Source organism: Acinonyx jubatus, chromosome D4 (assembly GCF_027475565.1).
Source record: "Acinonyx jubatus isolate Ajub_Pintada_27869175 chromosome D4, VMU_Ajub_asm_v1.0, whole genome shotgun sequence".
NCBI classification, from domain to species: Eukaryota; Metazoa; Chordata; class Mammalia; order Carnivora; family Felidae; genus Acinonyx; species Acinonyx jubatus.
The window spans coordinates 49,650,111-49,678,077 of NC_069391.1; the positions used below are offsets into that span (position 1 = coordinate 49,650,111).

At 36.5% G+C, this 27,967-nt stretch overlaps 1 protein-coding gene across 7 annotated transcripts in view; it reads right to left on the reverse strand.

Moving 5' to 3' along the window:
* DENND4C (DENN domain containing 4C) overlaps positions 1-27,967 on the reverse strand; it is a 121,374-nt gene that overhangs the window by 7,965 nt on the left and 85,442 nt on the right. For 4 of the 7 annotated variants that reach the window (XM_027047140.2, XM_027047142.2, XM_027047145.2 and 1 more), the window contains 13 exons: positions 27,271-27,399; positions 26,932-27,076; positions 26,520-26,666; positions 21,172-21,294; positions 19,998-20,144; positions 17,314-18,479; positions 13,705-13,882; positions 12,896-13,005; positions 12,423-12,598; positions 8,514-8,696; positions 7,390-7,585; positions 4,893-5,138; positions 3,687-3,804 (listed from right to left, as the gene is read on the reverse strand). In XM_027047140.2, the coding sequence (XP_026902941.1) occupies positions 3,687-3,804; positions 4,893-5,138; positions 7,390-7,585; positions 8,514-8,696; positions 12,423-12,598; positions 12,896-13,005; positions 13,705-13,882; positions 17,314-18,479; positions 19,998-20,144; positions 21,172-21,294; positions 26,520-26,666; positions 26,932-27,076; positions 27,271-27,399 (3,064 nt within the window). The remainder of the gene's footprint in view (positions 1-3,686; positions 3,805-4,892; positions 5,139-7,389; positions 7,586-8,513; positions 8,697-12,422; positions 12,599-12,895; positions 13,006-13,704; positions 13,883-17,313; positions 18,480-19,997; positions 20,145-21,171; positions 21,295-26,519; positions 26,667-26,931; positions 27,077-27,270; positions 27,400-27,967) is intronic. The other 3 variants (XM_027047144.2, XM_027047143.2, XM_027047141.2) reach the window with 2 other exon arrangements.

Here is a 27,967-nt window from a genome sequence, read left to right on the forward strand (position 1 = left end):
TTAGGTCTGTTTTAGCCTATTGTTGGGTTGATCCCTTTATCATTATATAATGCCTTTCTTTGTCTCTTTCCACACTCTTTTGTTTTAATGTCTATTTTCTGTCTGATAGAAGTAAAAGGCGAAAGATTTATACAATCTGAAGAGAAACCAGAGTATTATTTTTTTGTCTAACATAAGTATTGCTACCCTATTTGCGTTTGTTTTGTTTCCATTTGCACACATATCTTTTTCCAGCCCTTCACTTTCATTCTGTTTATCTTGAGGTCTAAAATGAGTCTCTTGTAGGCAGCAAAGAGATGGGTCTCTCTCTCTTTTTTTTTTTTAATCCATTCTGTCATCCTCTCCTTTTGATTAGGGCGTTTAGTCCATTTACATTTAAAGTCAATATTGACAGGTATGTACTTACTGCCATTTTAATTGTTTTCTGGTTGTTTTCATAGTTCTCTATTCCGTTCTTCTTTTCTGGCTCTCTTCCTTGTGGTTTGAGGGTTTTCTTTAGTTTTTATGCTCAGATTCCTTTCTCTTTTTTTTTTTTTTTTTACATTATAGGTGTTTGATTTGTGACTACCATGGGGTACATGGAGAGTGTTAATATTGGCTCCCCCAAGTGTCCAGCTATCTAGGCTAGGGGAGGAGAAGAAAAACAGTGCCTGCCAGCACTTTTGTTCCCAGAGAAGTCTGCAGATCTCTGCCCCTTTGGTACATGTCCTAAAATTAGTCAACAAATCTCCTTCACATATACCCCAGGCACTTTTCAAACTGCTGCTGCTTTGCTGTGTCCCCAGCAAGTTACTTAGCATGCTGGCTCTTTAAAGGTGGGGACTCAGCTTCCTATCATCCTCTGGCTTTCTTGGAGTTAAGTGCTGCTGATTTTCAAAGCCAGAAGTTATGGGGACTTTGCTTCTCAGTGCAGGTACCTAGTATGGGGTCCGATCCCCTCCTTCCTCCCCCATGCTTATGATGCTCCTCCCACTTGTAGTTAGTTGTACTGGAAGTATGGTTCCCGACTGCCCTGCTGCCCCTTTTTGATATGGACTTCTCTCTACAATTAGCTTTGGAAGATCTGTTTCACCAGTCTCCAGGTCATTTTCAGTTAGTTCAACAGATGTAGCTGTTGCTTCAATTTGTCTGTGGGACAAAGTAAACTCAAGATGCGTCTACTCTGCCATCTTCCCTCCTTTTTCTTTAATAATTTCACCAATTATGGTTGTTTTGCTAGGAAGCGGGTCTCTGAAAATCCTCTTCCAGAAGTCATTGAGAAGTCATACCATTCTAAAAGTCATCACTTAATTGTTCTCTTTTAATGTCATTTACATGCCAATTCTTCATTTAAAGCAGCCAATCAAGGCATTCTTGAGAAATAAGGCCATTCTTGAAAATGCTAAATTTTATTTTCATCATAAATTATAGAATATTTTGAAACACTTGTGCATTTCAAGAGAGGTGGGAAATAACTAAAGAAATAGCAACACTATCATTTTCTAACATGAAATTTCAAGGCTACTTGGCTATTTAAAAAAAACATAAAAATATCTGAACTGAAACCACAACAACAAAAATGACAAAAACAGCTTATAATGTACTTAACTATAATTTTATGACTAGCATTTTCAAGGGAAACAATCCAAATAGCAAAATATTAATAGAGTTTTTGAAAAGGACAATCTAATAAAAGATTAAAAGTGAACTGTTCCCTTTCTCTTCCAAGGAGCCACTGTTAGTAGTAGTTTTAGACCTTTTTATTTGCATATATTCAAAACACAGATATATATTTTGGGGTTGATTTTTCCAAAGAAAAAAAAGAAAGAAGATCATACACTGTTCTGAAACCTGCCCTTTTTCACTCAATATATGATGGGCATCCATCCTTTCAGACACCTGTATGCAAATGACCCTTCTACTTTTTCTTGGCTGCCAACATTTCATAGTATGGATTTATCTCAATTCTCCTGTTAGGTATTTATGTGAAGTTTTTAAAACAAATAATCATACAGTAAGCATCACTGTACAGAAAGCTTTGCATATGCTTTCTATAGAACAGAGCTGTCTTACTGTGATTGCTGAGTTTAAGGATATCCACATATTAAATATGGATAATATAGTCCACATTGTTCTCCAGAAGTATATCATTTGCACTTCTAACAGTGTATCAAAGTGTTCTTTTCCTTCATATCCTCAAAAAGACTGGATTTTAATTATTAAGATCTTTTGCCATCCTGATGTAACTAAGTTTGTATTTTTCCTTTTTTAACAAAAGAACTTGATATTTCATTAAATAAAGAGATTGAGCATTTTTTCATATTTGTGTTAGGAACTGAATTATATCTCCTCAAAATTCATATGTTTGAAGCTCTAACCCCCAATGTGGCTATATTTGAAGATAGGGTCTTTAAAGAGGTAATTAAGGTTAAATGAGGTCATAGAGTGGGAACCTAATCCAACATAACTGGTGTCCTCATAAGAAGGGAAAAAGACACCAGGGGGATGCACATGTACACAGAGAAAAGGCCAACTGCAAGCCAAGGAGGGAGGCCCTGGGAGAAACCAACCTTGCTCACACCAGTTCCAGACTGTGAGGAATGAATTTCTGTTGCTGAAGCCACCCAGTCTGTGGTATTGTTATAGTAGCCCTGGCAAACTAATATAAACTATGCAACGTTTCTTCCATGAACTGCCTACTGATGTCATTTGTTCATCTCCTGGGTTGTGTCGTCTTATTGACTTAAAGGACTATGGAACAGTGAATGATACAACTTTTTAAATGCTCGGTAAAAATATGTTCTAAATACAAAAGACTGAAAATGAAACCAGAATCTTTGAGGTTAGTATCCATGTAATTAAAATTATGATCTTATACCAACACATCCAAATTACTCTTAAACTATATAGAATTTACTCTCCAGGGCACCTTGGTGGCTCAGTAGGTTAAGGATTCAACTCTTGATTTCAGCTCAGGTTATGATCTCACAGTTTGTGAGTTTGAGCCTGGTGTCAGGCTCCGCGCTCACAGTGCAGAACCTGCTTGGGATTCTCTCTCTCCCTCTCTCTCTGCCCCTCCCCTACTCACACATGCACTTGCTCATTCACTCTCTCAATTAAAAAAAAAAAAAAAAAAAAAGAATTTACTCTCCAAATACCTAACCAATTGGCATTTGACAGAAAAATCACAAAATACTCTTCAACTCCCTGATGCAGTTAAATGGGTCAGTACAAGAGCAAATCAATTTGATCTAAAGTGGCAAGATTTTTGAAAGAAATAATAAAAACATATGAAAAATTTTAAAGTAAAGCAGAATAATTTGTTTCTCTCATCTCAATTTTTTACCTCAGTAGTCTATTCTTCTTTATTGTTTTTAAAATTTTTTAATGTTTATTTTTATTTTTGACAGGGACACCGCATGAATGGGAGAGAGGGAGACACAGAATCTGAAGCAGGCTCCAGGCTTTGAGCTGTCAGTACAGAGCCTAACGTGGGACTCAAACTCATGGACTGCAAGATCATGACCTGAGCTGAAGTCGGATGCTTAAACGACTGATCCACCCAGGCACCCATTATTCTTCATTATTGTTAAATAGTATTTTACTGTATGGATTGTACCACAATTTGTTTATTTATTCACCTATGAAAAGATATATGGGTTATTTCCAGTTTGAGTCTTTTATGTCTTTAATTTTAATTTACTTACTAAAATTCCTCCATGAGACATACAAAGGTTCTCCTGGTTCCTGATGAAGGTTGATATTATCCCATAATAGCTGAATATACACAAGTTTGCTATCCTGGGACAGAGATGACAGAGGAAGCTAAAAGAGATCAATAGAAAGTATCAGTACTCTAAGCATAATAATTACCAGTGGATCTAGCAAAGCTTGGTTATATAAAATAAAAGCATTCTTTTGAAACTGTGGACCTAAAATTCTAAGCAAAAAATTTTGATTTTTATTTGTATTGATACATATTCCTACTTTCTGAGGTGCAGATTTTTCATTCCTACTTCCACAGATTGCAAAGACAACTTGGTAACTGGCACAGTGGCCACATGAAAGATTAGTCACCATTAGAACAAATTTTAAGGTAGAGAAAGTACAATAGTTTCTACTATCTTGTGCTGTTACTTAAAATAAATGAGTCAAAATAGAGTGTAATACTTTAAGAAAATATTTTCTTGTGCCCCTGGTATGTGTTGGGGTGTCTCTAATCAATATTATAAATGAAGGAACTCTAGGAGCCCACTATCTCCAATGGAATCGGGCACCCCAGCCCAAGTACAGTAAGGGCTTTAAAGTCAGACAGCCAGATTGTGGTCTTGGCTCCCCGTCACGTAGCAGGTGTGTGACCCTGTGGAAATTACTTAACTTCTCCAACTTTTAATTATATCATCTGAAAAACATGCATAAGAGGAGTCCTTTAAAATAAAGTTGTTGTGAGAAGGTCAACTGGTGATATGATAGTTCAGAATAAAAGCTACCTTTTCTAGCCACCCTTGCAAACTAGGTATGACCATATAACTAAGTTTAGGCCAAACAGATACATAGAGAAATGTTATGTACAACTCCAGGAACCATCCCTACAGAAAGAAGACACATTCTTCTCCATTCATTTTTATCCTTACTGCTGGCTGGAATAGGGACATGATGGCTAGAAATAGAGAGGCCATCCTGGACCAGGTATAGAACTTGGAAATGGAGGTTATACACAGCTGACCAAAAAGACAGAAGGATCTCAGGTCCCTAAGACTACATCATCCCAGGACCACCTTCCCAAACTTTGACGTGAGAGAGAAATAACGTACATCTCGTTAAGGCACTGTTGTTGTACACTTGTTACTCTGAAGTTAAGCCTCATTCTAACCAACACCAACGTAGTACAAGTATAGAAGTTGGTACCCTACCTGTACACCTCCATTACAATGTTCAGATGTGAGGATAAGTCCTGGCAAGTTACTAGGAAGGTCCAAACGTCTGAAATACCAAACGAGGTTCCAGAAAATGATTGGATGTTTATTGATGAAAGAGGATGTGTGAATCACTTGATCACCTTCATTTTCTAGCAAAGATTCAAGTTCTTTACGAAGCACTAGAGGACTCAAGTAGGGCACAGAAACAGGGGGAGGATTGGGTCTTTTTCCTAAAGGATCCTTTAAAAAATAAAAATACAGAAAGAAGTGAATATTATCTATTCTGTGTATGTTTAAGAGTACTTCTCAAGGAGATTATGCTCTATCCTTTCAAAATCAGTTACTTAGAACCATTGCTACATGCAGTATACGCTAATGAAAACCTAAAAAAAGAAAAGTACTTAATCATAAATGCCCTTACGTTAAATGATTACAAAAGAAAATAATCCAGAGACAGACCCTAAACATACAGAGTTTCTCTATCAGATTGATTTTTTTTCCTTTTCAACTTTTACAAAAGAAATACTACATTTCAGGGATGCCTGGGTGGCTCAGTCGGTTAAGCATCCGATTCTTGATTTAAGTTCAGGTCATGGTTTTCATGGTTGTGAGACTGAGCTCTGCATCAGGCTCTGTGTTGAGCATGGAGCCTGCTTGGGATTCTCTCTTTCCCTCTGCTGCTCTCCTGCTAGTGTGTGTTCTTGCACACACATGCTCTCTCTCAAAAACAAAACAGAAAGAAATACTACATTTCAGATATTTATGATTATTCCAAAAAAAAAAAAAGTTGACTCTATCTTCTTCCTACAATCTAAATAGATGGGGCAATTTTTGTGTTAATATTATTTGATGACTCCTTTTAGAATTATATCTAATGTGCTTTCACATTTGATTGCAACAGCTAAAGAGCAGTCTTACAAACAAAGGAAAACGATGCCAATTCAGACTTTCTAAGTTGTGCAAATTATAATCAGAATAAAATGCTTATGACCAACTTATTAATGGGTACCCCTAGTGCCCAGGCTGTGGTCTCCAAATACCATTTCCTCAAAAATGAACCAGAGCTTCTCAGAGAAATGGCTGATTCTAGGTCTAGAGAAAGAAATATTAACATGAGCATGAAACATCTTGTCATATAAGAAAGCAAAGAAGCTTTGTAAAAAAATTAGAAAAAGGCTGCTAGAGATGTGTCAAAAGAACTAAAACACCAACCTGTAGAGGCTTCTAGCTGATCAAAGATGGATGATATATTAATAAGGATAACAACAGCAATGGATGTAAACCTATTTAAATTAGTGAGCTCATAATGATACTCTATTCCTCCAAATTAATTCATCACACCTTAGAGGATGCTAGGAATCCAACCTGTTATTTTGAAAACTGGTAAGTAAAAGTAAAAATATTTGTCCCACCTTTCCAAAATAAACTGCACTTTTGGAAAAGCAAACAGAAAACATGGAGGATGTTTCTCTTTACAGATGTATCCAACATATATAAAGACAATTAGACTACCAGCCTTGAAAGCTGGAAATGAATAATCTGATGTAGGCAATGAGGCATTAATCGCTACTAGCATCACAAAGAAAGTTCATGTCTTCTATTGAGGGACATTCTACCACTGCAATTGTCTTACAAAAATAAACAACCAAACAAAAACCTGAATGTGATCAAGCTTCTAGATATAATTTACCAATTTATAGCGTCATAATCAACAAATACAGTTGCAAGGCTAAAAAAGAGGGTCTACAGATGTAAAATGACTAAAAAACAGATCAACCAATTGGTAATGCATAGATGTTATTTGATCCTGATTCTTCAAACTACAGAAGACACACATACTTCACATTTTTAAAATAGAAATTTGAACAGAGATTGAATAATTTGATTTTTTGGGTTGAATAGTGGCATGTATTTTTCAGAGTCCTTATCTCTTAGGAACTACATACCGAAATATTTACAAATGGAATATATGATATTTGAAATTTATTTCAGAATAATCTAGGAAATAAGTGAATAAGGATATACATAAAAGAAGAATGGCCATAAGTTGAAAATTACTGAAGCCAGATGATGGGTCAAAGGGACTCCGTATACTCCTTTTATTTTTGAATGTACTTGAAATCTTAAAAAGCTGTTAGTCTAGGGGCACCTGGGTGGTTCAGTCAGTTGAGCATCTGACTCTTGGTTTTGGCTCAGGTCATGGTCTCACAGTTCATGAGATTGAGCCTGGCATGCAGCTCTGCGCGGAGCCTGCTTGGGATTCTTTCTTTCCCTCTCTCTCTGCCCGTAACCCCCCCACCCCCATTCTCTCATTCTCTCTCAAAATAAATAAAAATTTAAATAAATAAAAATCAATCAATCAAAAAATAAAAAGTTCTTAGTCTCTTTATCTTATCACTTATGGTTAAAGAAAAGCCACTAAAGATGGATTATGTGCTATTCTAATAAATACTTTCATGAACACACAGATAATTATGATGTTGTTACCTACCACAACTTCCTGCAGACTGTTGGGAAGACTGACTGTTGAAATGCCATGAAACGGTCGCTGGGAAAAGTCAATATTTTGCAAGGGACCCCCAACACTGTGACTTCGCGTCAAAGATACATTTCGCTTTGATAAACTATTAGGCACAGATGAAATTTTCATGGTTTGGACTTCTCCACCGGCTTTCTTTATTTCATCACTTAAAAAACATGAGGAAGAAATGCTGTATTTGTGCTGTAATACAATCTCAATTTGTATACCTAGAGTATTTTCTACAGTGAACTCTGAGTCTAACTGAATATATCGGAGAAGAATCAGTACCACCTTATAAGATTAAATTTTCTTCAGGCATTTCTGTAAAAGTGGTCAGGAGAACAGGATGGGATGGATAATTCTGGTGACAGATGGGAAGAAGAGGACAAAGGGTAGACAATAGATATTCTTTTTAAAAGATTAAGTGCCCATTCACAGTTGCTTTACTCAAACATTATTTCCTCTTTATTAAACAAAATCACCTAGAATTATCCTGCGTCCAACTAGATATTACAGATGAGTATTTAACCTCTACCAGGCCAAGATCCACCTAAGGGCAGAAACTAGATCTTACTTTTTTATTTTTAGTGCTTAGCATAATGCTCAGCATACAACAGGCTCTGAATAAACGTCCGATTCAATCAGTATTTAAGAGGAAGCGGTGTATTTCACAGTAAAGAAAATATGTCTCTGGAAACTGGTACTGAATACTTTTTACTACAGAGAAGTTCATTCTGTAAAAGGACACTGTAAAACATTAAACATAGTTTCAAAAACGATTGATCATCACATTTGTTTATTAGATACTTAAACAATGTATTATAGTAAAAAGTTAATATTAAATTTTTTAAATGCCAGAACTTAGAGGCTCCTAGCTGGCTCAGTCAGTATAGTGTGCAGCTCTTGATCTTGGGGTCATGAGTTTGAGCCCCAAGTTGGGTGTAGAGATTACTTAAATGAATAAATAAATAAAAACTTAAAAATAAATTAAATAAATAAAATGCCAGAACTTACGCCTACATAAGGCTGTCTTTAAAGATGGAATTTTTACAAGGGTACCCAATTTATAATGAGCTCTCTGTACCCTAGAGTACCTTGATTCAATTGCAGAGGTTGTCTCTTCAGTTATGGTCTGGTTTTGTTTGGGGAAATCCATAAAGTTGATCAAGTCAGGTTCTGCTGAAGCGGACACAGGTTTGTGCTCTGAAGGTTCGCTTGCCAATGGAATGCTGCCACTTTGTAAACTGTCACCAGAGGTGCTTGGTTTCAGGAAAAAGCTAAATAGGGAGCAATCCAGAAAAAGTCTTTAAAAATCCTAGAATCCTCTAAATTTCGTATTTAGAATCACTTTATGGTAAAGGAGTCACTGAGGAATTTTACAATCCATAGAAGTATCATCTATTTCAAACACACACACACACACAGCCCCCCCCATTCTCTCTTCCTCTCTTGTCGTAAACTTTTTTAAATGAAAAAGGTCTCAAAGTCATTACAGTTCAATGCAACATCCTTTCAGAATTGAGAACCAATAAAGAAAGCTATGAAGGAATATGGAAAACAAAATATTTCATTAATTTTCTGAGTTAAAGAAGAAAAAGAGCAGCAATGGCATTTTATCACATATTAACCTACAATTGTTTATAATATCCTCCCCCCATAAATATCCATTTTGTCTCTAGTCATTTCTTTCCCCCTTTATTCATTATTTTGTTTTCGTCTTCTCGTCTTATCTCTATCCATCTCTTTCTGGGTGGGGATGGGGTGAGTGTTGGGCCTTGCAAGGGACATTAAGAGAACTTCCTGAGGCTGTAGTAATATTCTGTATTTGATAAAGGTTTGGTGTGCACAAACGTATACATTCAATTTTCTTTTGAATTTTTTTAAATGTTTATTTATTTTTGAGGGAGACAGAGAGAGAGAGAAAGAGTGTGTGCAGGAGGGGGACAGAGAGAGAGGTGGGAGGAGGGTGCACGGATAGAGAATCCAAAGCGGGCTCTGTGCTGACAGCAGCGAGCCCAATGTGGGGCTTGAACTCATGGACTGCGAGATCATCACCCAAGCCAAAGTTGGATGCTCAACCAACTGAGCCACCCAGGTTCCCCCACATTCAATTTTCAAATGGTACGTTTTAAATTTGTAGATTTTCTTATATACAACTTTATTGCAAAAGAAAAAACTGTAAACAAATATTGAACTTTAGTTAATATGTATGCTCAAGTCTTTGGGGGAGAAGTGTATTAATAATGTCTACACCTTCTTTCAAATGAATAAAAACATAAGAAAAATTGGTGGATCGATGGAGGGATAGACAGTTGATAAAGAAAGTACAATAAAATAGTAATACAGAGATGGATATTTGGGTGTCACTGTAAAAAAAAGTCTTTTAACTTCACAGCAAGTTTGAAATTTTCCATAAAGACATATTTGGGGGTGGAAATCAATAATGCTCCTTTACACTCACTTAGAAAATATAAAATAAGGTACTTAACACAATAGCTTAAGAAGCACAATTAACACAACAAAAAAGTATAAGACTAGGGAGAATAATTTAAGACCCTATTAAAAGGCCACAAAGGATAATCTAAAAAAATGGAGATATATACATACCATGCTCAAAGATAAGAGAATAACACTAAAAATGTCCATTTTCCCCAAATAAATCTATACAGCTAATGCTGCAATCCCAGTGAAAACTCCAGTTGGGACTTCTTCGGGGAGGAGGGGAAACTAAACTTGCTCTAAGCAAAATAAATAATTAAAACTCCATGATAGGGAGCTTCCCTTATCAATCAGACACGACACAAACAGTATTGACAAGAACAGGGAACACAGAACCAGGGTGAGGTGTGCATGGGAACTTGAAATGTGATAAAGGTACTGCTACCTATCAATGAAGAAAGGATGGAAAACCAGCTCATTACATGGAGAAAAGGAAAGTTGTATCCCTACCATCATACACAAACACAAAGGTGGACTCCAGATGGATTAAAGACCTAAATATCAGAGGTAAAATATACAGCTAACAAAAGAAACTTTAAGAGAAAATCTTCATGTCCTACAGATGGCAAACAACTTTTAAAACAAGGCTCCAAAATGGGGCGCCTGGGTGGTTCAGTTGGTTAAGCGTCCGACTTCGGTTCAGGTCATGATCTCGTGGTTCATGGGTTCAAGCCCCATGTCAGGCTCCGTGCTGACAGCTCACAGCCTGGAGCCTGCTTTGTGGATTCTGTCTCCCTCTCTCTCTCTGCCCCTCCCCTGCTCGTACTCTGTCTCTGTCTCTCTCTCAAAAATAAATAAAACATTTAAAAAACAAAAAAACAAAAACAAAGCTCCAAAAGCACAAATCATAAGGTGGAAAATTAATGGATAATGACATCAAAACACATTATTTTAAGGAATTAATATCAAGAATATTCAAGACAGACATCAACAAGAAAAAGAAAGCTAATATAAAAATGGACAAGGTATAAACAGGTAATTCATAGAAAATGCTGGAGGAGTGTCTGGGCGGCTCAGTCAGTAAAGCATCCGATTCTTGATTTCAGCTCAAGTCATGATCTCATTGTATGTGAGATTGAGCCCCATGTCAGGCTCTGTACTGATAGCAGGAACCTGCTTGGGATCCTCTCTCTCCCCTGTCTCTCTGCCCCTCCCCTGCTCTCTCTCAAAATAAATAAATAAACTTTAAAAAAAATAAAAGAAAATGCTGGAATAATTCACAAGTATATGAAGAGATAAACTCACTAATATTCAGAAAAATTCCAACAAAAACAAGATACCATTTTATACTCATTAGAAGACAAAGACCAGAAGAAATGATAATACCAAATGCTGGTAAGGATATACAGAAATGAGAATTCTTGGGCACTAACAGTGGGGGTGTTGTCATGTGGTAAGCAATCTTCCACTGTTTATTCAAATCATGCATGAAAATGACCTAATGACTTCACTCCTAAGACTACTATTCTTCACAAGTTTAGAGAGAGATATATTTTACAGTGCACTGCATCACTGCAGTGATATTTATAGTAACACAATACTGGAAGCAACTGAAACAACAACAGGATATTGGATGACTAAAATGAGATATTAACTTCCTACAGGAGAAAAAGGAATAAATTAGATGTACATATAGCAACTCAGATTTTAAACTTAATAATAAAAATAGATATGTTCAACAGTATTTTAATTATGTAAGTTAAAAATGCATAATTGTGAAAAACAATGTATTTCATGAGGATATATATTCAAAGAGACATCACACACCGTAGAGGCAATGTCTTTGTTGGATAAAGGAATGAGAATGGGAATGGCAGGGGCTGGGGGGGGTAGAGCTAATAAAAGATGGCCCTCGCACAAACCAATGATGATAGTGCATCAGGAATTAGAGTATGATTCCACTCAGCTCCACACCTGAAGCTAAAAGGAAAAATTAAGCTAAGAAGAAATACCTGTACAACTGGAGAATTTTTTTAAAAGCAGCTAAAGGTAGAAAGGTAAGTTCGTCTGTTCCATAAAACAAATAGAATATTAAGTATAATTACTTAGGTAAGCAGTTACCAAACTCCCAATTACTTAATTACTAGATCAGCTAGTCTTTCTATTGCCTAGAGTTCGGTCATTATGCCACACAGAGCACTACCATAAAGAGGCAACACGTTAGAAGAGTCAAAAAAAAAAAAACCCCATCCCCTACACCTTCATTTTTTCTTCTAGAAGATGTAAGACAGCTGAGACAGAAAGTTTAAAATAATGATAAATATTAAAGTTTTGAATTATCTATACAGTTCAGCTCTAAGAATTAACTACTACTGGTAATCATATGTTAAATAAAATGGAAAAGTAGTCTCCTGTAGTGCTAGTATTTTCCACACAAATACTGAAAGTGAAGGAGAGAAAGGAAAGGGACACCTGGAGTGTACCATAACTATTTCATTTTTCTCCCAGGCGTCATGCCTTCTGGGAGGACACTCACCTCTTAAGGAAGCTTTGACAATACTAACCTTGCAGAGCCTCTCAAGTCTTTAAATTCTATATTGAGAAGAGGCAAGAAGTTGCTTTTACAGAATGGACAGGTTGTATTCAAATTTGAATCATCTGCCGTCCATCCAGCCATAATTTCTTCATCATAAACTAACGCTCCACAAGCTCTGCATTGTGAACAACTTGACATCAAAACCTAAGAGCAGAAAAGTGCGAACACTGAGAACCTCCACAGCAAAAAGTCATCTTAACAGGCCATCCTCTGGGGACACAGAATTTTATTTATTTTGCTGATCAAATTTGGACTGAATAGTTTAATCACTTTACAGATAAAGCTACCAGTTTATGGCCTTACTTACATAAGACAGGAAGCAAATTCAACAAAATGATTTACTCTTCTGCCCACAATGGCATCAAAGAATTCTGCTAAATACCATTCTGAAATAAAAATGTGTACAGCCACGTTATCACGCGCAGAAGGCAGAACTTTTACCTCCATTGCACAATTCTGATAGATGCTAGACATGCTGGTGTTTTGAGAAGAACCATGGTCTGATTTTTCAAAGTCCTGCCCTTTTACACTTCTTGGAAATGGAGGTTCACCTAGAGAGAAGTAAATGTCATAACACACTATGTGTGAGAATGCCCTTATTCTTTGGAAATGCATACTAAAGCACTTAAGGGGGAGTATGATGACGTCTGCAATTTATTTTCAAATGGTTCAGTATAAAAATTTCTATACATATATATATATCTAAAGTTAACAATAGTTAAATCTAGGTGGAGAATCTATATATGATTGTTCACTATATGATTCTTTCAACTATTCAGGACATTTGAAATTTCTCATAATAGAACGTTGGAAAAAACAGACTTAAAAAAAATAATTAAGTACTAAGAAATGACAGTGACATAGCCTAGGGAGTCTCAAACTCTGGTATACATTCTATTTACCAAGAGCACTAGTTAAAAATATATATTCCTAAGGCCCCCGTCCCACAGATACAGTCTCAAAAGCTTTAGCCTAGAGCTTGGACATTTGTATATATTTTTAAACTAATCCCCCATGTGATTCTGACACACACTAAAGTTTGAGAACTAATGATATACTCCACAAACGCAACTAAAAATAAACTTAGGTGACTATACTACTTAGAGATCATACAAAATAAGTGATAGTATCGTGTGGTCATATAAAAAATCTGTCAGCTCATCTCAACAAATGGGGCTTATTGCACATGCAATAGTGGCAGGGAAAGGTACGGGCATATAACTTGTAGCAGACGGCAATCCTTTCCATACCTGTTGAGTATTGCAGTTTTCCTACATCTCCACTGCTGCTGCTACTGCCAAGGCTTGTGTTGCTCTGGGTAAGTTCGCTGGGAACCAACCCTGAGACACTCGTGTTAGGTGACATATTCTCCCCCAAAATATGGTCTTCAAGGCCAGCGGGGAAGCTGTAATCTCTGTTAGTTTCCTCCTTTAATTGAAAAGAATAAAACCCCACATACATAAATAATACCTTCTCCAATGAGAATATATTCATTCCACCCTTTATGGAATTAAACTTCTCTGGAATTCTTATGTAAATTATCATCCCCTTATTTTTCAAAACCATGAACTCTTCCCAGCATTATTGGGAATTTCCTTTCCACACTCTAAGATATTCGAGTAATGACCTACAACACTTTAAGATTTTGTTGTGCCCCTGGTGTATGTTGAAGTGTCTCTCCATAATCAATATCATATGGGGCGCCTGGGTGGCTCAGTCGGTTAAGCGTCCAACTTCGCCTCAGGTCATGATCTCTCGGTCCGTGAGTTCGAGCCCCGCGTCGGGCTCTGTGCTGACAGCTCAGAGCCTGGAGCCTGTTTCGGATTCTGTGTCTCCCTCTCTCTGACCCTCCCCTGTTCATGCTCTGTCTCTCCCTGTCTCAAAAATAAATAAAACATTAAAATTTTTTTTTAAATAATCAATATCATAAAATTAAGTAACTCCAGGAGCCCACTGTCTCCATTGGAATTGGGCACCCCAGCACAAGCACAGTAAGGGCTTTAAAGTCAGTCAGCCAGACTGTGGTCTTGGCTCACCATCATATATTATGTATATGACCTTGCAGAAATTATTTAACTACTCCAACTTTTAATTATATCATCTGAAAAATACGGATAACAGGAGTCCTTTAAAGTATGGTTGTTGTGAGAATTTCATCTGTCAATATAATTTTCAGACAACAACCATCAATATTAGAGGCATAAAATATGAATAAAGTTCCAAACACTGTAGTTCTGAACTCCTGCAAGTGACTGTTGACACTTTAGATAGAAAACATTTCAATAAGCAGTTTCCTTTTTGATTTTTTTAAATGTTTATTTATTTTGAGAGAGAGAGAGAGAGAGAGACAACGTGAGCAGGGAAAGGGCAGAGAGAGGAGAGAAAGAATTCCAAGTGGTCTCCGTGCTGTTAGCGCAGAGCTCGATGCAGGGCTCAATCTCACAAATCATGAGATCATGACCTGAGCTAAAATCAAGAGTCAGACACTTAACTAAATAAGCTACCCAGGAGCCCCTCCTTTTTGATTTTTGCTTTAAAGAAGACTTGTGTCTTGTTATAAAACCATGTTAAATGATATAAAACTTAAACAGACATGCAAAACAGGAATAAAAGCACCTAACAGTGGGGTGCTTGGGTAGCTCCGTCAGTTAGGTGTCTGACTCTTGATTTTGGCTCAAGTCATGATCTCATGGTCGTGAGATGGAGCCCAGCTTGAGATTCTTATTTTTCTCCTCTCACTCTCTCCCCCTTTCCTGTACTTTCTCTCTCTCTCTCAAAAAAAAAAAAAAAAAAAGCATTTATATTACCAACACTACACAGCATGATCAAAATCTTGATGTCCTTCTAGTCATTTTAAAATATGCATATATAATACATTTTTACAAAATAGGATATTATTTTTTAACTTATTCTCATATAATGTATTTTAATGTCATTAAATCTACATTATTTAAACCCCTGAAACCTAATGCAGTTTACTGATGTACTGTTATGCATTTAGTAAATCTCTATTGCTTAAATATTCAGAATGCTCTTAAATTTTATATAAGTTACACTGATGAATTCTTTGGAGTTATTTTTACACATAATTATTTCCTTAGATTAAATTCTGGATAAAAGTTATAAACATTTTTTATGGACTTTGTATCCATTTCTTCATTTGAAAATATTTACTAGGTATAACCTATTTGCCTCTGTCAGGCTCTAGTACCAGGGCCATAGCAATAAAAAGAAAAGAAAGATTAAGGTCTGTGACCACCTAGAATTTATAGTCACACATTCCAAGTCAAATTACTCTGTAGAAAGGTTTTATTATTATTAACACTGTTAGATAAAATTTCAAAACTCAAGTGGCTCATTTGGTTAGTTTACTTTAACACAAAGCAAGGTTAAGATACCTTTGAAACTAGTTTATTTGGCCTTTCCTTCACTGACCTTGTAAGCTCTTTAAAATGCAATAAAATGCAACTGTGTCTTATAATACTCAGTATTGTACTTTTGATTCAATTAATAGTTTGCCTATAGAATAAAGTTTTCTTTCAAATGGTATATAAATCTTATTTGTCCAATTTCATTTCCTATGTCTCTAGCTTCCTATTTAGAACTTTAGCAATCTGAGATGGATTGTGTATTATCTTGAAAATGCATGTTTTATGCCTCCATGCTTTTTCACATTATTCTCTCAGATACACCTTGTACCACCTTATCACTTTGACTAACCCAAAATTTAAAATTTATCCACCCAAACCCAACTTACATATCACCTGCTTTGCTCTTTTTGGACAGCCCCCTACTGGAACCCCTTCTAAGATATTGCTTTCTTCTTTGCTATTACAGTAGTTTAAAAGCATGGACTCTAGAGTCAACCTCCCAGAGTTCAAATTCTAGTTCTGCCTCTCACTAGTTGTGTGGACCTGGAGAAATTAATCAACCTCTCTAACTCTTAGATACCTCATCTATAAAACAGGGATGCCAACAGTACCGATGTGTGGGGTTGCTATGAAAATTATCAAAATAGATATATAGCTTATGAGAGTACCTGTGACATAGTGGTGAACACTTATAAATGTTTGTCTTTTCTACTAAAGTGCCTAAGTACTATATAATTCTGTAAACACAAAGGTGAAATTTTAATTAAATTTTTTCTATAAAACAAATAAGCAAAATTTCCCCACTTCTACTTCATAAAAAGGTCTAATGACTAATTCTCTTTACAATAATTTTCAAAAGAATTAGCAGTTTTTGTGATGCAGTATGAAATATGTAGGCTAAGTTGCAGAGTGATTTCACATATATGTAAGAGCTAACATAGATAAAAGTTATTTAAGAGTGAAGCGCTATGGGGCGCCTGGGTGGCTCAGTCGGTTAAGCGTCCGACTTCAGCTCAGGTCACGATCTCGCGGTCCATGAGTTCGAGCCCCGCATCGGGCTCTGGGCTGATGGCTCAGAGCCTGGAGCCTGCTTCCGATTCTGTGTCTCCCTCTCTCTCTGCCCCTCCCCCGTTCATGCTCTGTCTCCCTCTGTCTCAAAAATAAATGTTAAAAAAAAAATTTAAAGAAAAAAAGAGTGAAGTGCCATGCAAACATAACATGGCATTATTAAGTATTAATCATCAGTACTTTCAAAGAAACAACGTGTTAGTTCAGACTGATCTATGGAATTATAAAGTAGTCCTGATATTCTATTTCTTTATTATTAATTTCCTCACATTTAGGTTCAGGTCATTTCAAGGAAGAAGTAACATATGCCTCAAGTTTAAACACCAAAGTTACCAGCAATCTCTGAATAATAATTTACATATAAAAAAATATGAGAAACATGCCAGTATCAGATAGACCACACACATAAAACACTCTTACCTCATCATCTGAGTAGCTATAGGCAGACGCTACAGCTACCCACATCTTACTGGCTACCGTAGCTGCTTGTTTCATGCCAGATTTGAGGACATCGATCTTGGGTCCTGAGAGTATATTATCTAGCTTTAGTCCTGACAAAGAGTTTACCACAGAGCCCAGCGAGCCATGTGGTGAAGACCGCACTAGTGCTGACAGAGAAGGTGAACGTTCTTTGTGAGCGCGAGAGGGAGTCTGCTGCTTGAAACGCCCAGTGAAAGCTTTAGACCTAGATTCTGCAGGAGAGCTCTTTTCACTTTCAGGAACTTCCTGTGCTGCCGGACCGTGCTCTAAAGGTAGGCTTGATCGCCTCTCTAGAGAGTGAATACATGCAGTGATGGTGCCAGACTCTCTGCTTCCCTCTCCGTGTAATTCCATACTAGCAGACTTGCTACCCAAAGGACTCTTTAGGTTCATATAGCTTTCAATTTCATCAGCCAGATTGCGTGCAATAACTGGAGAAGACATCTTATCTTCAGAATCTTGAGATTTTACTCCAGTACATTCAGTGGCCAAAAGAGACAAAGGATCTAGTCCAGTTTCAACATCCTCCCTCTCAACAGCTTTAACAACACCATGTAAACTACTCCTCTTATTTATTACATCTTTGGGTTCTATTTTCAAGTCTCTGGGCTGATTACTATCATTCTGGAGACTGTCACATGTGTCCTTTTTCATAGTAGTTTTCGCTGCACTGTCCTCAATCACAGGTTCCAGGAGCTCTTGGCTCTCTTCAAGCATCTCTAATACCGAAGAAGATCTGTGCTCGGAATCCCAAGTGCTTTCAGACACCCGAGTCCTAGTATCAACTAGATGACAACTGTTAGCAGTCTCAAAGCTGTGGGTGCTCGCAACACAGAGTGGAGAAGTCTTAGGACAGGCCAGTGCGGCTGTGAGAATCTTGGCATCTGCTCCCATCATAATAGCCACTTCACTTGAATTCAGATCCAAACTGCTCTTCTTAAGCAACATTCCAGCTCGACTTTCAGAACTGAAACTACAACTCCTCTCTGGGAAATGCTTTTGCCTTTTATCTCCTCTATCACCATTCTTCTTGGGATTAGTAACTTCACCAAAGACTGCATCTTCAACTGGATCTTGAGTAGAAAATGGTACATTTGATGTACTACCTAAAAGGGAAGGTACAATATTAAAAATGAAACTCTATTTTCCGACATAACTTTTACGAAAGCGTCTTTTCTGGTTTTTGAAAAGCGACACATAGAGTTAAGATTCAGAAAGTTTAGAAGGTACAAAGAAAGTACACAAAAAAAGAACAACAAAAGGCCTCCATTCAATCCTGCCTCCCAGAAATAACATTGTAATGTATTATCTGCCTTTCATCCTCTATGCATACATATACACATTTAACAATCAAGCAATGTATGCTGTGTATTCCTGTATTGTTCACTAAAACCTATCAACAAATACAGACCTATAAATATATTTTACATTTTAAGAGTTCTACACTCAATTTAAAAAATATATTCTGGGGAGTCCGGGTGGCTCAGTCAGTTAAGTGTCCCACTGTTGATTTTGGCTCAGGTAATGATCTCATGGTTCATGGGTTTGAGCCCTGGGTTGGGCTCCATACTGACAGTTCGAAGTCTGCTTGGGATTCTCTCTCTCCCTCTCTCTCTGCCCCTCCCCGACTTGTGCTCTCTTCTCTCAAAATAAATAAATAAACTTAAAAAAAAAAAAAAAAAAAACCAGGGGCACCTGGGTGGCTCAGTCGTTTAAGCATCTGACTTCGGCTCAGGTCATGATCTTGTGGTCCATGAATTCGTGCCCTGCATCGGGCTCTGTGATGACAGCTTAGAGCCTGGAGCCTGCTTCGAAATCTGTGTCTCCCTCTCTGTCTCTGCCCCTCCCCTGCTCTCTCTCTCTCTCAAAAATAAGTAAACATTAAAAAAACATAAAACAGGGGCGTCTGGGTGGCTCAGTTGGTAAAGCATCTGACTTCGGCTCAGGTCATGATCTCGCAGTTTGTGAGTTCGAGTCCCATGTTGGGCTCTGTGCTGACAGCTCAGAGCCTGGAGCCTGCTTCAGATTCTGTGTCTCCCCCTCTCTCTGACCCTCTCATGCTCATGCTCTGTCTCTGTAACTCAATAATAAATAAACGTTAAAAAAAAATTTATAAAAAAACATAAAAACAAAAAAAACAAATACTTAATCACAAATAAGAGGCTCAGGATACCTATAAAAACTGGCCAAATTAAAAACCCACTGGTATTTTTGTGTAGTAAAGCATAGTGATATGAATCTTTTTCTTCCATTGCCTTTCCATTGCCATACAAAACCCCTTTGGAATTTAGTAACATCTCTGCCTCTTTGCTCTTAATGAGTATAGGAGGCCCTGCAGTCCTCTCTAATTATCTACCATGAGAAAGAGAGACCAAACTGAGAACAGGCACTGCAACAAGAAAATGTATTCCCAGTAACAACTGGACACAATAAATACCCCTCCTTTTAAACACTAAACATTTTAAGTAACAACTTCTTTAGCCAATTTATAGGATTCAAACTTGCTTCTGGCTCTAAATTTAGCATGTTCATCACAATTAGGTCATCAATTTAATGTCATTAAAGACATATATATCTGTAGAAGTATATTTTAAATACTTAGAAATCATTATGTAAAGACTCACCAGTGCTGCTTTTCCTGCCATTGAGATCGAATATACCAGATGGAACTTTCACAATACTGCTGCCCCATGCAGGAGGCTCAGTAGGACTCTGTGACTCTGCACTAGGTTGTGACTGTTTTGCTACAACAGCAGAGACATCACACACTTCTGGGAAAAAGATATTTGGATGTTATTCCTACTTATCCTGCACAGAAACCGTATGTTGATTTTTATAATATTTTATTCTTTTATATTTTTCTCCAAGTATGAGTGAATATATGACTATTTTATTACTAATTTACTGTGTCTAATTTACTTTATGCCATAAATGTTGCCAGCATTGACTGAAATAAATGCTTTATTGTAGCATAAATAATGCTAACTTGAGCACTCCTGTGAATAAATTAAGGCTTTGGACTTCAAACATACTCTCATCACCTGTAAAGTAGGAGAGGGACTTGCTTCTGCATAACTCTGGAGCATAAAATAAGTGACATCATTGAAGGAAAGTATACTTTTATGTAAGAGGATAGGAAGAACATTTTATTACCATGAAGCCAGAAAATTCTTCCACATTTGCATAAAATGATTACTACAAACCATATCTACCTCAATGAGTCCCATTAAAAAACAAAAAAATAAAAACAAACAAACAGGAAAACCACACACACTGTATTTAACCTACCAATGAAAAATACCTACTTAGATATTTGAAGGACTTCTAGTGAAATGGCATTTTAAAATAAAACAGGCACTGGAACACAAGTCTGAGGACTTCAAGTTCAGTCTTGGTTCTATCACAAAATAGCTATTTGACTTTGGCAAATCAATACGTCAATGGATCACACTTTCCTACAAAATTGAGGGTTGACCTACTGTCTCTAAAAGATCTCTTGAATTCTAAAATTCAGAAACTACTCATTCTATCCATAGCTAACATTACATAGTATCTTATAAGCCCAGGCCTTACATTTCTTTCTAGAAATTATCATCAAAATTATCAAATAAGATTTAATTAAGACAGGGGCACGGCACCTGGCTAGCTCAGTCGGTAGAGCATGTGACCCTGTATTTCAGTGTTGTGAGTTTGAGCCCTACATTGGGTGTAAAGATTACTAAAGAAATCTTAAGAGGAAAAAAAAAAAAAAAACTACGGTATTTTTCTAAGTAAAGCTAGCAAATATCAGTACTCAACCTTCTGTTTGCACTTTTGTTTTAGTTATCAATTCTCTTGCTACTTGTTCTTCAGGCATATGAATTTCTGCGTCATCCTTTATAAGTTCATCCTTAGACCCATAGCCTTGGTCAGACTGACCACCTGTTAAAAAGAATGCAAGCTTACATGTAAATGTTTTCATATACTCATAGTCCAGCTATAAAATGTCAAAAGAGAATTCCATTGATTTACACGATTAAACTTACAGAAAAGGAAGACAAGAAAACTCACAAAGCACACAGAGCATTTTAAACAAATGATAAGAAGCAAAGAACAGTAAAAACAGGAACATCAAAGACTAAAAAATTTAGAAGCACTGAACCTTAGTTTCCTCATCTGTAAACTAATAGATTTGGACAAGATGTTTTGAAAAGTTTGTTTTGGAGGATGTCTACAGAATGCTACACTTTGTGTAAGAAAGAAGAAGAAATAAAACAAACATATCTGCTTACTTTTGCAAAAAGAAATGCAGAAATAATAAACCAGAAAACAATAAAACTGGTTAATGACAAGGGGTGGGGGAAAATACGCTGGAAGGATGAAGAGGGAAGAAACTTCCCTAAATACAGCTTATTGTGTTGTTTTTATTTTTGGAAATGTATCAACTTCTACATATTCAAAAAAATTAAATCAGCAAAACTGGGAGGAGAATAGTAACTAAAATTGAATGCAAACAGAAACAAATGAGACCAACTGTATTTCACATGAATAATCACACTGAAAGGATGGGGAATGGTGGGGGAGGAGGAAAGGACTGATTGAAGAAACTTCTGAACACATAATCTTGAACACATACTCTAAGCCAGGGGGGTAATACTGACAAATTCTCAACTCCTTAGAAAGTCTGTTTCTCACAGAGTAATAGATGTAGCAATTCTGAAATTATTTTATGTGTACTGCAAGACTGAGCAAATGAGTAAACATAATGATGAAGAGAGATTTTTAAAAAATGAAATGAAAGAAGGCAAAGAAAAACTTATGGGGTTGATTTGAAAATGGAAGTATTTTGGGGTGCCTGGGTAGCTCAGTTGATTAAGTATCTGACTTCAGCTCAGGTCATCATCTCGTGGTTCATGAATTTGAGCCCCACATCGGGCTGTGTGCTGACAGCTCAGAGCCTGGAGACTGCTTCGGATTCTGTGTCTCCCTCTCTCTCTGCCCCTCTCCCACTTGTGCTTCTGTCTGTCTGTCTCTCTCTCTCTCAAAACTAAACATTAAAAAAAATTTTTTTTTAAGAAAATGGAAGTATTTCTAAAACATATATACATACATATTTTCAAATATATATATATTTTCTGTCTCTGCTGAAAAAGTCCAGAAGCAGTAATACCCTGTAGCAGTAAGCATACCTAGAGTTCAGATATTGGCTTCTAGAATCTATTGCCCATTGAAAGGAATCTGGGATCCTTGAAAAACGGCTGATTTCAAATCTCAGGCAGGAAAGGTACAAGAATGAGTCAGGAACATTTTGAACATGATAGGGGATATGTCAGAGTAAAATGATGAAGCCAAAGGACATACAATAGAATATCATCTTACAAATGTGGAGGGAGGATAGCATTGGTAAAATCACCTGCTTTAAAACCATCATAGTAAAGACTGGTTCAAGAATTATTGATGTATGCTAAATTCATAAGAAAAAGTGTGATGAGAAAGAGGGCATTATTGTATACTCTCAGAGTCTCTTCACTGGTAGCTTATTATCTGCACGGGCAAGAATAATAACTAAGAGAAACCAAATGCTAAGACAAGGTGATCAAAATCAGTATCACCAATAAGAAGCAGACAGATACTGTGTGCCTCTGAGATGTGATAATCTAAGAAGGATACAACATCACTTTTGTAGTAGAGCCATGGACGTACAACCCAATCTAATCACTAGGAAACATCGGACCAACTCAAACCAAGGAGCATTCCACAAAATAACTGGACTGAATTCTTCCAAATGGCGGGGTCATGAAAAGACAAAGACGAAAAGGTAAAGGAAAAGGGTAAAGAACTGTGCCAGGTTAAAGGAGACTAAACGAGGGAGCTAGAATGCCACAAAGGATATTACAGCAATTGACAAAACTGGAATGTAGACTACAGACTCAAGTAGTATGTCAATATTTTCCTAAATTTGGTAACTATACTATGGTTTTATCAGAGAAAAATACCATCAAAGTATCAAAAGGTAAAAAGGCAAGATGTATTACAACCTGCTGTCACATGACTTAGGAAAACAATGTGCATATGTGTACAGAAAGAAAATGATAAAGCAGATATGGCAAGCTAAAATTGAATGAATCTAAATATAATTTATTCGAGGGTTCTCTGTACTGTACTTGCAACATTTCTGTAAGTGTGAAATAACTTCAAGATAAAGGTTTAAACAAGTCTTTCTGGCTTTAAAGTTCTATCATTTAAAACTGAGACGAAGACTGAAGACTTAGGTAAAACTACACCACAACTGACACTTAGTTCCTAGAGAGTCACCGTAAAGTGTGTCGATGAGGCATGAAACAAAACATACACAGCTGACCCTTGAACAACACAGGGGTCAGAGGTGCTGGCCTTCCCACCCCACACAATCAAAAATCCAAATGTAACTTTTGATGCCCCAAAAACTTAACTACCAGCCTGCTGACTGGCAGCCTTACCAATAATATAAATAGTCAGTTAACACACATGTTATATGTCATTTGTGTATATAATAAAGTAAGCTAGAGAAAAGAAATGTTATTAAGGAGGCACCTGGCTGGCTCAGTCAGAAGAGCATGAGACTCTTGATCTCAGGGTCCTGAGTTTGAGCGCCATGCTGGGGGTAGAGATTACTTAAATTTAAAAAACTGTTACGGGCGCCTGGGTGGCTCAGTCGGTTGAGCGTCCGGCTTCGGCTCGGGTCATGATCTCACAGTTCGTGAGTTCGAGCCCCGCGTCAGGCTCTGTGCTGACAGCTCAGAGCCTGGAGCCTGCTTCAGATTCTATGTCTCCCTCTCTCTCTGACCCTCCCCTGTTCATGCTCTGTCTGTCTCTGTCTCAAAAATAAATAAACATTAAAAAAAAACAATTTAAAAAAAATAAAAAAACTGTTATTAATAAAATCAGAAAGTACTATGATAGTTTTGTTTGGTGACACATGAGAGCTACCATATGGTGAACACAGCATAAGGTATAGTAAGTTGAATCACTATGTTGTACACCTAAAACTAATGTAACATCGTGTATCAACTACACGCAAATTTTAAAAAAAATTAATAAAAAAGGGAAAAAAAGAAAATCATAAGAAAGAAAATACATTTACAGTACTGTAACTAGTGAAAAAAAATTGGCATGTAAGTAGACCCATGCAGTTCAAACCCATGTTGTTCAGGTGTTAACTGTAGTGCCTTCCACTTTCTACCACTTGTTACACTGCCACTCAAACTTTGCAATTTAACAAAAGAACCAAACTTCTCTAAATATCCCTAGTTAGAATGATTAAGTTGTCGATTTTTTACTGGCCCCCTCAGAAAGCATTATGGTGCCATGAAATGGGAACTAAGAAAACTGATTAAACCAAGATACCTGTCCCAACAAGCTAAGTGACTCCATATCAGGTACGAACTGGAAAGACTGTACAAGATAATATTTAATGAAAGAGTAACTTAAAATTCTGGTTTGGAAGTCTCCAAAAGTATCAAATGATATCATCAAAAACTCTACAAAGACACATAAATCACTGTAAATTCAGCAAACAGGGCTTTAGCCATCTGAAATGCAACTGAAAAGATATATATGGAAAAGGGATCTAAAGTTTCTTCCCCAACTATTAGAATCTTTATGCCAGTTACTCAGAATTACTAGATTTTTTTTTCCATTAAAGGGGATCATTTTAAAAGAATAAGGAGAGTATCTATTACTATTTTTAAAATTATAATTATTACTGGTGACATGGTTTCATATCACATTTTCTTAATTTTTTCATAAATGAAATCCATTTATATTCTATAAGTTTTAGGAAAAAATACAAGAAGAAATAAAATAAGGTAGCTTTATAAACAGGATTATAACTTACAGCTTTACGCTGACTTTCAATGATTTATACATGGTTCTGTTTTTATGGGGTAATTTTTAGTGCAAGAATTTAGCAGATCAGTTTTAGCAAGCAAAAACCATCTCAACAGCTAGAACATTGAAATATTTAATCCCCATAAAACTATTGGATACAGTGGTGCTACAAACAAACCTCAAAATCAGAATTATAGCAAGGCACAGTACATTTTCAAATAAAATAACAAATATGCTTTGCAAAATGATCATAAAATGTTAGTTGGATATTTTCAGTGGTACATATATGATTACACTTATCTGAAGGAGAAAAAGGCAAGAAAACTAGCATTGTTTTCCACCTGTAACAACACTTTAAATACAACAAAAAGTCTCTCCCCCACCCTTGCATGTCAGCAAAGTTTAACCTAATAAATGGGAAATTACCTGAAGTGGTTAACATTCAAGGGTAGAATTAACGCACACGTGTATCCATAGCTTCACGTCATATAAGTCTGTCTGCACCCCACACCATGACAGCCAAGGACAAATGCAGCACCAAGAAACAGCACAGAGCAAAAAGCAGAGCGACAAAGAGCAGAAAAAAGGAAACTTCAGTCATTGAGACAAGTTCATCAGATGAAGCACAGGAATTAGACTTAGGATTCATTTTAAAGAAAAGCTTGAGATATTAACAATAACAACAACAACAAAAAAGAAAAACAACACAAAAAGAAGGATGTGCAACACACATATATTTGCTCAATGTGCTACTTGAATTGCGCTTATTTCCAGCTTCAGAGGACAGAGGTTATGCCCATGGCTTTGTTTGTAAAAGTAGCTTCAGATATTTCTCAGATTTTAAAAATTGTCATTTAAAATAATGACTATGCAAAGAGAATACTTTTTCTCATGGTATGACTTATTTTCTTCCCTATTTACTATGTATAATTTCAAATTCTCAATAAATACTTTCCACGTAATGAGAAAAGGTATCTGCAAGTTGTGTCACCTAACATTCAAGTCCCTCAGTTCACAATTTCTACAGTTACAGCATATACTTTCCCAAATCAAGGATGAAGAAATACAAAGCAGCACTGTGCTAGAGCCTTCTGCACAGCAGTTCGAAGAGAATGCTATACTACAGGAAATAAAAAGAAGCAATCTGCAATCAGAGGACTAATTTCTTCCCTTATTTCTAGAGTATTTGTAAAGTACTCATATTGCACAAACTCAAGAAAGGAGGGAAAAGCTTTTTAAAAAGGGAAAGACTTAACAAGAGAGTAAGTGAAGGGTTAGTAAAATCCAGATTTTAGTACCTGTGCTAAAGTGATTATCAGTGGAATCAAGCCTGATTAAATCTCTGACGAAGACTGTGTGCTCCCCATTGTTAGCATCATTAGAACTATCCACGCTACCGTGGCTCACCGTGTCCCCATCACTTCCACCTGTCGCATTCTGAGGAGCTAAAGATAAGGACAATAGCAGTTCAATAACTCATGCACTGATAATCTCTGAAACTAAACACGAATGCCCCACAATTCATTTACAGTTGCAGAACACTTTCTAAATTTGTGGGGGGGAAATAATAATGTAACCTCTACCTTTAGTTGCATGTGAGAATATCAACCAGAATTTCATTTACGTTTCCTACTTCATACTCTTAAAAACTCATATGCCTATAAAGCTTATGGTTCAGCAAGAGAGTATCTTTCCAATCACACGTATTACCTGATATTGAGGAGACCTGTGACTTTTGCACAGTCTTTTTAAGCGGCTGCCTAAATTGTGCCAAGCCACGTACCACATTCCGTACCTTCATCCATAAGAAGATACCACTGCGGGTACTGCTAGGCCACGGGCTCTCCAAAACTACCTAAAGGTAAAACAAAGGTTAAAAATAATTATTAGGAACACTTGATTTATTAAACAGATACATACATATATAATATATACATAAATAACTATAGCCCAAACCTCTATAAAAGAAATTTCATGAATAATAAAAGGTACAAAAATGTATCAGTCTTAATTAAGCAGCGTATGTTGTCTAATGTCAGTCCTACTTACCTTATTATAATAACCATAAGTAATAGCATTTGGCTTTATCTTAGCAGTTTTCATTTCAAATAAGACTCTCACTGCTAAAACAGGATGAGCCCAAAGTCCACAAAGCTGCATTACTACTCGATAGCACACCTAACAGAAAATAACATCAAAGCATTAGTAGTTGGCATATCAGTCTATCTATGACTTGCAGAAGATTTTTAAATTACTCAATTCTTCTTATCAGAGTCATTAAGCACTACTTTACCCTTTTCTCTGAGTCTCAGTAAATTGTTTCTGAAGCCTACTCATTAATGAAAGTACCAGTGTTATTAACTATTTCACATAAGATCTAGAAGATCGTTTTAGTAACGAAGTTTACGCAAAGAGAATGACTACTAGTCCCATAATTTGAGAAGGAATGCATTTTTAAAATCTAATATGATTAAAATAACTCTCTCACAAATCATGTTTTATATCCTGTGCTAAAGGAGTTAAAGACAACACCCCCAGAATGCCTACATAACAACAACAACAAAAGATCTGTAAACCCATGTCTTGGAAAAGTAAGAGAAGAAACTTTAAGACACTGTAATCTGATTAGCAAAGGCTTTTCTGAGAATGTGTGTTTACTGAGGGCTTGTTCTGATCACAAGAGGACCAGTGAATTGGAAATTCCTAAAAGTTAGAATCTCACATATTAGAAGACTACAAGAGAAAC